We start from the raw sequence: 11,847 nt of genomic DNA, 5'->3' as shown, positions 1-11,847 counted from the left end.
GCAGGGGGCTCTCACTCCTGTCGCCCTCTGTCTGTGGTAGGGCACCCCCGGAGGAGACTGTGGAGAAGCATTAGTGAATTAACAGGGCAGAGGTGACCAGACCAGCACCCCCAAGATCACCCCCCATCCCCTGCCTCAGCCACAAGGGCTACCCAGGATACCCCATGAAGTTCTCCCTCCCACGAGGTCCCTCACGGGCCCTGCCCTGGGTGGTCCCCGTAAACTTATGCCAGGGCGGGCGATGCGTCTCAGGCTCTACTGAGAATGCCCGCTGGGACTCCCCTGCAGGGGCGGGGCCCCTGTACCCACACCCAGGCAGTATTGGGGAGGCTGGGTCTCCCAGCTGCGTCGCTGTCGCTGTGGCCCAACCTCTCATGGCTGAGGGAGGGCTCTGAGGCCCGAAGGAGGGAAGTCACTTCACCTGGAAGTTGTAGTCTCAGGGCCGGGGCCAGAACCCAGGCGGGGGGGGGGGGGGGGCGGGGGACCTGGATGCTGCCCTGTCCTGTGTACGCCTTGCTGCCCCCAGGCCACCTCAGGTGAGCTCAGGTGCGCAGGGGCAGGCTGCGTGGGCTGGGGGCCCCGCCCTGGCCCCCACCCCTGAGGCGGGCTCCCCCGGGGCTGGCTTGGGGCAGAGCGGGCGGAGCGGGGGAAGCCCCCGGGCTGGCGCACGCCTGTCATCCGAGGGCCCAGCAAGGCGCCAGGAGCCATGGAGTTGCGGCTGGGGGGCTGCACGGCAGCGGTGGCTGCGGTGAGTGGGAGCACGGTGGAGGGGGGCGGGCAGCCTGGAGCCTGGCCTCAGGCCTGGGTCGCTGCGCTAAGAACGATGGGGCCCCACTTCGCGGGGAAGCGTGCCAGCACCACCACCAACCCCTCTCCACTTAGAGACTCCGCTAGTTAGAGCCATAGCCGGGCGGGGCCCTTCCGCTGAGAGGAAACCCCCGCCCCGGGGGCCAGAAGGGTCTAGGGGCCCCAGGCAGAGAAGGATCCCGGTCCTCCACCTTACACAAACCAGGAGTGGGGACGGGGCCCCCCGGTGCCTGCCCTGGTGCCCTGGCAGAGGGAAACGTGTGGGGGGAGCTGGCTGGAGACCTCGCTCTGCCTCTCTCGAGCCTGCTCTGTGCACCGGGGGGAGGGAAGCTCATCTTACCCCACATCCATGGCACCTCCCGCCCAAGAACCTGAGAAGAGGGCCTCTCTGAGGGCAAACGCGGTGGGGGGCTCGGAAGGGGGGGAGGCCGGGGAGGGCCCGCACGGCCAGCCCTGTCACAACCAACAGCCACCTGTCTTCCAGGTCCTGCTCCTTGCGCTGCTGGGCGCCCAGGGCCAGGGCGGCACACCCAGTCCAAAGTGTGACTGTGCCTCCAACTTCCAGAAGAGGAGCGGTCTGTTCTGTTGCAAGGGCTGTCCAGCCGGTGAGCAGCCGAAGGGGTGGGAGGGATGTGGAGGGGAAGTGAGGGCAGACAGAGGGAGATGGGGTTCAGGCGGGGTCAGGAGACAGGGGAGGTGGGCAGGGGTGGGGAGGAAGTAGGGAGCCAGAGATAGGAGAGGAGGGAGGGGAAAGAGGGAACCCCCTTTGACTGTCTGACCCGGGTCTGGTTTCCACAGGGCACTACCTGAAGGCCCCCTGCCCAAAGCCTTGCGGTGCCTCTACCTGCCTCCCGTGCCCCCGCGGCACCTTCCTGGCCCGGGAGAACCACCATGAGACCCGCTGTACCCGCTGCCAGGCCTGTGATGAAGAGGGTGAGGGACCTAGTGCTCAGTGGGGGACTCCTGAGGACAGGCCATGGCCAGGCTGTTTCTGAAGGAGGTGGCTGGCTTGGGCTTAACCTCTGGTGCGACAGCCCTGTGTCCACCCATCCCAGGCCCCTCTCCCCTCGATCCCACCCTAGGATTCCCTTGCCCCCTCACTTCCTGATGACCCTCCCATCTCCATATATGCCTCAGCCTCTGATCTGGGGCGATCTCCATGCTCCTCTCCCTTTGGGGGTGGCCCCGTCTTGGGCTGCCCCCATCTCCATTCTCCAGGGGATCTGCCCGGGGTCCCCGCGGGGGGTCTCCGGCCCTGATGGCCTCCACTCTCCCCATCTCCCTGAACACTCTTGCCAGTTTCCCAGGTGGCCCTGACGAACTGCTCAGCAGTGGCAGATGCCCACTGTGGCTGTGACCCGGGCTGGTTCCCCGAGTGCTTGGTCAAGTCCTGCAGGGACGGCTCCCCCTTCCGCTGCCACCCGTGCTCAGACTGCAGGGCCCTGCACCGCCACACACGGGTGCCCTGTGAGTACTCCCGCTCTGGGCTGTCTACCCCTCCACACCCCCCCCTCCCTAACTCCCGCTCTCCCTTCCTGACACACAAGCCATCTCCTGGACTGCAGGTTCCGTCAGAGACACCGACTGTGGGACCTGCCTGCCTGGCTTCTATGAATATGGCAACAGCTGTGTGTCCTGCCCCACGTAATGTCCTGGCTGCCCTGGGACAGGGAGGGGGTTCTGGGAGCAGAGTGGGGATCCCGGGAAGGTGGAGGGAGCTCGGTCCTGTGGTGGGTGGGTGCCATTTCAGGCAGATATTGGATACTGAAGGGAAATCTGCATTCACCTTATGCCAGATAAATAAGGGGTTGTGTCCTTTAGTAATCTTTCCAGCTGTAGGTTAAGGAAGCATAGGATTTGGCCGTTTATAGAGAGTCAAGTTGATACAATTTCAAAACTATGATCTGCCACTCATTCTCTGGGAGATCTTGGGCAAGTGACGTCACCACTCCGATCTGTGGCTTCTCCATGTGACGATGTTAGCAGGTTCTGCCCCCCCCACCCCCGGGGCACAGGTTAAGGGGTAAAGCACTTTATCCATTCATTTGCTCTGCAAGTGTTTATTAAGCATCTACTATTTTCCAGAGATGTTCTAGGTGCTGGGGATCCAACAGGGAACAATGTAGGCAAATCCTGGTCCTCATGGAGCTGACATTCTAGTAACCCTCAATCTAGTCTAGAAAAAGCTCCATAAATAGCGGTTGCTGCTCTTGTTTCTGGGGACACCAGTGAAGTTTCAGCAGTCCTTTGGGAACATTCCAGGGTACTGTGGTGCCCAGGGAAGAGACCTGGGGAGGGCAGGGCCTCCAGGATGGAGAGGACGGGTAACCTCTCCTGGTGTCTACTCCCTCATGCCCCCCACCCCACCCCACCCCCTCTTCTTGCAGGAGCACCCTCGGGAGCTGTCCTGAGCCCTGTGTGACTGTCTGTGGCTGGAGGCAGAGTAGGTGGTGTGCTGGGAATTTGGGCAGGATTATTGGGATGGTTGGGGAGGCTGGGGTGTGGCTCCTATCCACCACTCACCGGCTGTTCTTTCAGTGTTCTGGGTGCAGGTGCTCCTGGCTGGCCTGGTGGTCCCACTCCTGCTCGGTGCCACCCTGACCTACACATACCACCGCTGCCAGCCTTGCAAGCCCATGGTTCCTAGTAAGTACACGCACATGCACGCATGCACATTTCTAGGGGCATCGGGTTAGCATGGGTAGCCCAGAGCCCACTCACCCCTGATGCAGAGGGGGGAAACTGAGGGAGAGAGTGCTGGGGGCAGGGGTGGCACAGGAACCCAAGAGGAGCTGGACCAGCACCCAGGTCTAGGAGTCTTGCCTGGTTGCTGATGAGATGCTCTTGTCTCTCAGCAGATGAAGCTGGGTTGGAGGCCCTGACTCCCCTGCAGGTAAGAATATTAATATTCAGGGAAGAGAGTGAGCAAGAACCCAGGCCTCAGCCTTCTGGAGCTGAGAGGTTGGGCCGTATTATAACTCTTGGTCCCCCACACGGGCACGGTGGCTGGCAGGCACAGAGTAGGCCTAATGAACACATGTGAATTCCCTGAGTAGTCGGTGAATGAGAGCAGCAAGGCACCTGTCTCTAAGTGGCTTTCAGTCTGGTGGGATCCAGACAGGTAAACAGAAGACAGTTCAGTGAGATGAGTGTCACCATAGGGAGGCCTCCGACAGGGTTGGGGCCACAGGGGAGGGCAACCAGGACAGGGTTCTTTCAGGCAGAGGAAATAGTTCTTCTGGGCCACCCAGTGAGAGATGAGGGGGGACTTCGGGAGGCAGCCTTCGAGAATGCTGACTGATCCAGGGAATGGCTACTCCCAGCCCGAGACCCCAGGAAGGGGTGACCCCAGGCTGACCTGGGGCCTCTCTTGGCTTCCAGGCCACCCACCTCTCACCCAGGGACAGCACCCTTCTAGCTCCAGCCAGCAGTATCGAGAAGGTCCGCGCCACGCATTTGGTAGGCAATGGCTGGGCCCTTGGCTCCCCTCAGAACCAGGAGGCGCCCTGCGCGGAGGTGACGTGGTCCTGGGACCAGCTGCGCAGCAGAGCCCTCGGTAAGAGACCTCACTGGCCTTGACCCCATTCTCCTGAGCCTAAGATGAGAAGTAATGGTTTCCTGAGGCACCACCTGCCCACTTCCCGTCCCAGGCGGACGGGGTGCACCCCCCTGGTCCCCCCGCTCTGCCCGTGGTCCCGCCTCTGGCCTCCGTTCTTGTTCCCCACCGACTCTCTCTGGCCCGTCCCCAGACCCGCCGCCGCCCATGCCCACGCCTTCGCCAGCGCCCCCTGCGGGCTCCGCGGCAGCCACGCTCCAGCCGGGCCCGCAGCTCTACGACGTGATGGACGCGGTGCCCGCGCGGCGCTGGAAGGAGTTCGTGCGCACACTGGGGCTGCGCGAAGCGGAGATCGAGGCCGTGGAGGTGGAAATCGGCCGCTTCCGCGACCAGCAGTACGAGATGCTCAAGCGCTGGCGTCAGCAACAGCCCGCCGGCTTGGGCGCCGTCTACGCGGCGCTGGAGCGCATGGGGCTGGACGGCTGCGCCGAGGACCTGCGCAGCCGCCTGCAGCGCGGCCCGTGACGCGGGGGCGGGGGGGGGGCCCACCCCGGGCGCCTCTGGGCTCTGGCGGCCCTTGCAGAAGCCCTAAGTACGGTTACTTATGCGTGTAGACATCTTATGTCACTTAATAAGCTCCTGGCACGGCCCTGCGTAGCAGCGCCAGCCGCCCTCCCTGCCGCGCGCCCCCTGGGGTTCTGGTTGAGGCCAAGCGGCATCGACGGATATCGGGAGGGGGCAGGAGGTGGCTCAGCAGTGTCTCGGCCCGACTTTGGCCGAGGCCTGGGTATTAAATCTGTGAAGAAAAGCTACTGCTTGGTGCTTCCGAGGGGCTGTGGTGTTAAGTGGCCCCGGCTTCGTTTCCTGGGGGGCGTCGTCGAAAGGCCCGGAAGTCCTAGCGCCCCAAGGTCGGGGACCCACGGTGGAACCCAGTGTGGCCCCTGGCGCCCAGGCCGCCCCCGCGCCCCGCTCCCGCCCGGCCGCGGCCTAGTTACCCGACGGAGAGAGGAAGTCGTGGCGACAGCGCGAGAGAGTGCACGTCAGCCGCGGCGGCTGAGAGAGCTTTAATGGGGGTGCGGGATGGCGGGGACGGGGAGGAAGCAGGTGGAGACACAAGCGTAGGGACCCTTGCCTCGCACTCACGCCACCAGCGTCGTGAAAGGGTCTGGGAATCGTGGGACCCGGGGGGGAGGGGGGCGCGGACTTCACCAGGGGGAGGGGCTGGGGGGGAGGCAGAGGTTGGGCCCCCGGAGCTGCAACTCGGTCCCGACGGGCAGGTTGCCGGTTTCATCGTTTCTGGTAAACAAATGACTGAGAGGAAACCCTCGGCGGGGATGGGAAATGCGGGCCGGGTGCAGATCTGGGTCACGACGGGAGGAAAACCCCTTCCCCGAGCGCGGGGCCTGCCTCCGCCCAGGATGCGCCCGCCGCGTGGGTTCCGGGGTGCGGGGGAGGGGGCTGCGGCCGGGCGCGCGCCCCGCAGGAAAGCAAGGTCGCCACCCACGGGGCTGGGGAGCGCTCTGCGCGACCTCCACCGAACATGCAAATATATGTAAATAGGCATGCAAATAAGCAGCATCTTTTTGCGTCAACAGCTTGCTTGGGCACTTTTCCTGGGCGACGGCGGCGGGCGCGTTCCAGCGGCGCCCCGGGCTGGGCATGCGGGGGCCGGAGCGGGGTCAGGGAGAGGTTCCAGCGCGGGAGGGGAAAGGCAGCGCGACTCCCAGCCCTTTCCGCCGGAGCCGGGCAGGCCGGGGCGGAGACTGGGGCCCCCAGAGCTCACGAGGCTGCGAGCAGGAGGGCGGCACCTAGTACTTAGCGATGTCCCCCTTCTTCAGGATGATCTGTCGCTGCCAGGGCGCCAGCTTGCTCTCATCGTAGCCCAGCGTCCGCAGCTTCTCCGACTGCTCTTTCTCTCGCTGCAACTCCTCCTGCTTCTGTCGCTCCTCCTCTTTCCTAGGCATGGGGCGGGGGGGGGGGGGGGGGGGGGGCAGAGCCGCGGGCAAGCGTGAGACGGTGGGCCAGGCACCGTGAGGGGCAAGTAAGGCGTTACTGGGGGCAGGGGCTGGGTGGCCAGGGCAATGGGTTCTAGGGGCAGAAGGGCTGGGGGACTGGGGACTGGGGTCGGGTCAGGAGCCACAAGGATAGGGTGGGAACAGGGAGGGGCTTGGTTGGGGGCAGACTGGAGTCACGGGGGCACACATAGGAGCTGGGTGAGGGAGAGGCTGTGGCTGAGTTATTTCTGGCTGGGGTATTACTGGAAACAGGGGTGCTGGGTCAGAAGTGTGGCAGAGGGTGAGCGGGGAGTGTCCTGGGGGCAGGACCCAAGTAGGAGGGACCACATTAGTGGGAGGCAGTGGTGGCTAATTAGGGACGGTTATTATAAAATACGGGCTAGAGGGGCGCCTGGGTGGCTCAGTTGGTTAAGCGTCAGACTTCGGCTCAGGTCATGATCTCGCGGTCCGTGAGTTCGAGCCCCGCGTCCGGCTCTGTGCTGACAGCTCAGAGCCTGGAGCCTGTTTCAGATTCTGTGTCTCCCTCTCTCTCTGCCCCTACCCCGTTCATGCTCTGTCTCTGTCTCAAAAATAAATAAAAACGTTTAAAAAAATAAAATAAAAAATAAAATAGGGGCTAGAGCTGTGCTGCTGACAAGGCAGCCACTAAACTCAGGTGGTTACTAAGCATCTGAAGTGTCAGAACTGAGATGCAGGATACGTGTAAAATGCGCACGGCATCACGAAGACTGCTTTTTAAAAGTTGTGACACATCTCGCTAATGACTTTTACACTGGTTACATATTGAAATAATATTTGGATATTTTGGGCTAAGTAAAATGTAAATGTTAAATTCACCTTTACCTTTTTATTTTTTCAAAGTGCCTACTAGAAAACTTTGCACAGTGGCTCGTGTTATATTTCTGTAAGCACTGGGCTAGATTACTGGGCAGAAACCACGCTTTGCGGGACAGAGGTCAAGGTTATTGGTACTGAAGTTGGGTTATAACTGAAGGCTAGGTTAGTGGGAGACGAGGGGCTCGGTAATCCAGGCCGAGGTTATCAGGGCAGAAGATCTAGACTTTGGGGCAGGGGCTAAGTTGCTGGGGGAGAAGAGTCTGGTGGCATTAGTGGGAGCAGAGAGATTGTGCTACAAACCAGACAAGGGGGTGTGCTCAAGATGGGGCTGGATGAAGGGGCAAAAGGACTGTGCCTAAGCCAGGGAGGGGCAGCAGGTCGGCCCACACTCACCGCTTCTGCTCCCTAGAGGAAAAAGAGACAGCATTATTTGGTGCCACCACCTCAGGGGCGTGATCAAGACACCCTACCAGGCCCTGAAGCTTCCGGTCCCCCGGCTCACCTCTCCTCTTCTAGCTTCTTCCGCAGGAGGTCTCGCCTCCAGGCAGGCATGCTGGCCAGCCGGGCCTCCTCCTCTTCCTCCTGAAACACAAGCACAGAACTTCAGGACCAGCATGCGCTGGGAGGTGGGGTTTGGGGGGAGGTGCACCCCCAACCCCGGGGGACCCGCGCTAGTCAGGGACAATGGGATACAGACGTCCTTTCACAGAGCAAATAGATGAAGGTGCCTGGCCACGACCCCCTTAGAGGGGGCCTCCTGTGCTCTGCCCCCTCATAACTCAGGCCCCCTGTGTTCTAGAGGTGGTGCCAGACAGGTCAGAGCTAAGGTGCAGGAGAGGAGCAGAGAATGAGATTTCCCACTAGGGCAGGCTGACGGATGGCTCCAGGGCCCTGACCTCGACTCTCTGGGCAGACCCATACTTGGGCCCCCACAGATCCAGCCAGCTCGGAGGGGCTCAAGCTGGCCTCCACTGCGAAGGACCCCCTGGCCTATGCACGTCCTGTTCCCAAGTGGAGTAGACACTACCTCTACAACTGTGTGGCTGCATCGACTTGGCAGGGGCGGAGGCGGGCATCCAACACAGGCAGCTTACAGCAAAGAGTTTTATTACGTGGATGTTACACAGGAGAACACGTCACACGAACACTACACATGTGGCTCCCTTGACCTCAAAGAAGTAGCTGTGAATTCCAGTGCAAAACCAAAGAGAGGAGAGCCACACTGCCCCAGGGGGGACCCATGGTCCCTCACTCAGAGGGGCGGCTTCTTCTACCTGCCTACCATGCAGAGCCGGGCGAGACTGTAGGCCCAGAGGGGAACACCTGGTTTGCCCTGTGCCCTGCCCACTGCAGCCACTGCCCCACATCTGGTCACAGTGGGCTTCAAAGGCTCTGGCAGACTGGTCCTGGATACTCCGGGTTTTCCAAGGCCACCCTGCTGGCTTCTGGGTTTTTCCTGTGGGCTTCTGGCCTCCAGAGGGCATCAGACGGGCATCCAAGCCTGGGTTAAGATGCTTGAGGGGGAAATTCCGATTTCTGCTGCTCAGATGTCAAAAAGCTCTGCCTCCTTCTCCTTCCAGAAGGAGAAGCTGCGGTCGATGTAGCGGCAGATGTCCTCGTTGCTGAACTCGCCCATCTCAGACACCAGCTCCAGGGGGTCTTCGACAGGGGCTTCGGAACCAGGAGGGTCCCACGTCGGGGGAGGCGCGGCTGGCGGAGGGGGGCTGGGGGGCTGCGGCGCAGGAGCTGGGGCCTCGGGCTGCCCCTCTGGCCAGTCCACCGTTTGACCCGGAGGGACCTTTTCTGCCGGCTCTCCCTCCTCCTCTGCCGCCTCCCCCTCCTCCTCCGCCGCCGCCTCCCCCTCCTCCTCCTCTTCCTCTTCTTTTTTCTCTTCTTGCTCCTTCTCCGCTTCTTCTTCCCGGGCTGGCTCAGCCTCCGGGCTGTCTCCAAAGAACTGGCGCCTGAGGTCCTCGAAGCCGTCGCTCCAGGTTCGTCGGCCAGCCTCCACCTCCTCGAGCACCACGCGGTGGAAGAGGCGGATGAGCTCCCACGGGTGGCTGCCCAGCCGGTCGAACATCTCGTAGCACAGCAGGTGGCGGAACTTGCGCTCCTCGCGGCTCAGGCCCATCTCCAGCAGCTGGAAGTAGCCGAGCATGAAGAGGTCGAGCGTGAGGCTGTCGTAGCGCGGGGGCGCGCCGCCGTCCAGGGGCGGCAGAAAGTGTTCGGGCCAGTACAGGCCGTGAGCCAGGCCCGAGCCACACGAAGGACGTACCGGCACCTGCCGCAGCAGGCTCCGCCAGTGGCCCAGCAGCTTGCCCACCACCTGCCGCTGCTTCAGCAGGCGCAGCAGCCGCGCATCCGGGCCGTCGCCGGCCGGCGGCTGGAGAGCGTCGGCGGCCTCGGGGCCGGGGCCCGTGCCGGCGGCCACCACGCGGGGCAGCAGTCTGCGCAGGCGAGCCTGGGCGTGGCGCCGGGGGCCGCGGAAGGTCCACTTGCGCCAGTGCTCCAGGAAGAGGTAGACGATGCGCTCCTTGCGCATATCTATGTAGTCCTGGACGCCGCGCAGCTCGGTGGAGAGCGACGGCTGGCGCGCCAGCTGCTGGGGCTCGGGCAGCGCCGCCTGGTGGTCCGGCGCGTCGGGCGGGCCCAGCGCGCCCACGGAGTCCCAGGGGGCCGGCAAGCCGTTGGCGACCGGGGCGCTTGGCTCCCCGGCGCCGGCGGCCACGTAGTCCTCCTCGAGGATGGGCTCTCGGCCCGAGGCGGCGGCGGGAAGCGAGAGCTTGCGGCGCGAGCCGCGCGCGGGCGCCGAGCCCTGGGCGCGTAGCTCGTAGACGGCGCGGAGATGCTGCACGGAGACGCCGCACTCGAGGATCTCGCGCGCCACGGCCTCGCGACACCAGCTGAGCGAGTGCGAGCGGCCGAGGCAGAGCGGACCCGGCCGCCAGGGCGCGTCGGGCAGCGGTGCCAGCGGCTGGCCGGTGTCGGCGGCCAGCAGCTCGGCCAGGTGCGCGGGCCGGCCGCCCAGCGCGGCCAGCAGCGTGGCCATGCTCTTGAGGAGCGTGGAGATCTTGCTGCACCAGGCAGGCAGACTGGCTGCGCGGCCGTGCATGCGGCGCGGATCGACGGTGAAGCGCGGCGCGGAAAGGGCGGCCGAAATCGGCAGCAGCTGCTCCAACTCCAGCTCCAGCTGCTCCAGGCGCGCCTCCAGCTTCTGCGCCTTGTGCAACACCTGCAGGTTCTCGATTTGCTGCTCGATGCGGAGGATGTCGGCTTCGGTCATGAGCTCGCCGAAGGGCCCGAGGATGGCGTTGTGCGCGCTGGAGTACCTCCAGCCCTCGCGGGGGTAGCAGCATGAGCTGGCGGACGTCAGCTAAGGCGGGGAAGACAAGAGAGGGGAGGGAGGCGCGTCTCCCTCTGGCCCGGCTCCCGCAGCGGCCGCCGGGGGGCGCCCTTTGCATGTCCTGGGTGGTGTAATGGCTCCGCGGGGCTCTGTTGGCAGGGATGGGCCACGCCCGGCCGGCGGGTGATTACACTGGGGCGAGACTTCGGCCCAGGCCGCTACTCCGGGCGCTGGGCAGTGTCCACTTTGGTCGCTGGCGGGGTCGTTGGGCGCTGTTGCAGAGACTGAGCGGGCAGAGGGAGTCTCCACACCTGGCTTGGTTGCTCATTACACCACCGAAGGAACATGCAAAAGGCGTTGAAGCTGCGACGCCAGGCTGCCCTTTCCCACCCCATCTCAGGGCTGCTGTTTGGAGGCCACATCCCAGAGGGACCTCGCGCATGACCTCTTGTCAGCTGTCCCCACAGCCCGAGCCCTCCCTGTGCACGCTGTCAGTGTTTTACTGCTGAACCAGCTTGAAGCCTCAGCTCTCACCCCTTGTCCCCGGCACTAGGGATGATAATCAATTTTATGAGCTAGGTGTGCCAGGAACTTCTGAGAGTTTCATTCATTCCTCACTTTAGTGCTGGGCTTCTGCAGCCTGGGCTGGGGGGGGGGGTCGTCCCACATCCTCCCGGTTCATCTTGACCCACTACAATCAATCCGTTCCCTCACAGACACACAGGATGATGCTAATTCCCTCACTTAACCCCTCTCCCAGGCTCCCTACTGCTGCAGGAGAAAGTCCATTTTCTTCAAGGCCAGGACTTGGTGATCTGCCCCCACTGATCTCTCCAGCTCCGCCCCTGTACTGACAGGACAGTCACTGAGCCTGCTCTTTGCCTCACTCTGTTCCCAGCCCACCTCTCACTCATCTTCCAAGTCCACCTTGGACTTCACTTCCTCCTTCATAACACTGGCCCCACCCCAAATAGGACGGTGGGTGCAGGGCAGCCCCAGGCCTCTGCATGCCCCATCCCAGTGAGGGCAGTGTTGTTAACAGCCCCGTCCCTGGCTTCCCTGCTCACTCAGGCTCTCATGTTACCTTGTTTTGTATTCTTGGGGGCACTTATCTCTCTACTGAGATGCTGTGTTTGCTTGTTGGTTGACCCCCTCCCGCCCCACCCCCCAAAGCCACCTTTGAAAAGGCCTTGAGATATTCATCGAGAATCCCTAGAGGCTACAACAGCGCACAGAACACAGCACCCAGGAAACACGTGCTGAGCCGGTCAGTGGCAAAACCACCCTGCCAG

At 63.1% G+C, this 11,847-nt stretch overlaps 2 protein-coding genes across 10 annotated transcripts in view; one reads left to right on the top strand and one right to left on the bottom strand.

The window, feature by feature from the left end:
* The first annotated feature begins 1 nt into the window (after position 1).
* Positions 2-5,175, top strand: TNFRSF25 (TNF receptor superfamily member 25). 3 transcript variants are annotated; one of them, XM_043573671.1, is made up of 10 exons: positions 2-748; positions 1,292-1,412; positions 1,606-1,740; positions 2,107-2,274; positions 2,373-2,451; positions 3,195-3,250; positions 3,346-3,453; positions 3,663-3,700; positions 4,189-4,363; positions 4,557-5,175. In XM_043573671.1, exons 1-10 carry the CDS (start codon positions 707-709, stop codon positions 4,886-4,888), a joined length of 1,254 nt encoding a protein of 417 aa, XP_043429606.1. In that variant the 5' UTR covers positions 2-706; the 3' UTR covers positions 4,889-5,175. The 3 variants fall into 3 exon arrangements, with proteins under 3 accessions (XP_043429606.1, XP_043429605.1, XP_043429604.1); XM_043573670.1 differs by having other exon boundaries at positions 2-1,412; positions 3,666-3,700; XM_043573669.1 differs by having other exon boundaries at positions 2-1,412.
* A 222-nt stretch (positions 5,176-5,397) lies between these two features.
* ESPN (espin) overlaps positions 5,398-11,847 on the bottom strand; it is a 31,867-nt gene continuing 25,417 nt past the window's right edge. For 4 of the 7 annotated variants that reach the window (XM_043573657.1, XM_043573658.1, XM_043573659.1 and 1 more), the window contains one exon: positions 8,306-10,585. In XM_043573657.1, the coding sequence (XP_043429592.1) occupies positions 8,759-10,585 (1,827 nt within the window). In that variant the 3' untranslated portion in view covers positions 8,306-8,758. Of the gene's footprint in view, positions 6,320-7,608; positions 7,621-7,717; positions 7,798-8,305; positions 10,586-11,847 lie in introns of those variants that run through there. The other 3 variants (XM_043573660.1, XM_043573661.1, XM_043573662.1) reach the window with 1 other exon arrangement.

The sequence above is a fragment of the Prionailurus bengalensis genome, chromosome C1 (genome assembly GCF_016509475.1).
Source record: "Prionailurus bengalensis isolate Pbe53 chromosome C1, Fcat_Pben_1.1_paternal_pri, whole genome shotgun sequence".
NCBI lineage: Eukaryota > Metazoa > Chordata > Mammalia > Carnivora > Felidae > Prionailurus > Prionailurus bengalensis.
Note: the sequence above shows the minus strand (reverse complement) of the source record. Positions and strands in the feature narration are given on the sequence as shown.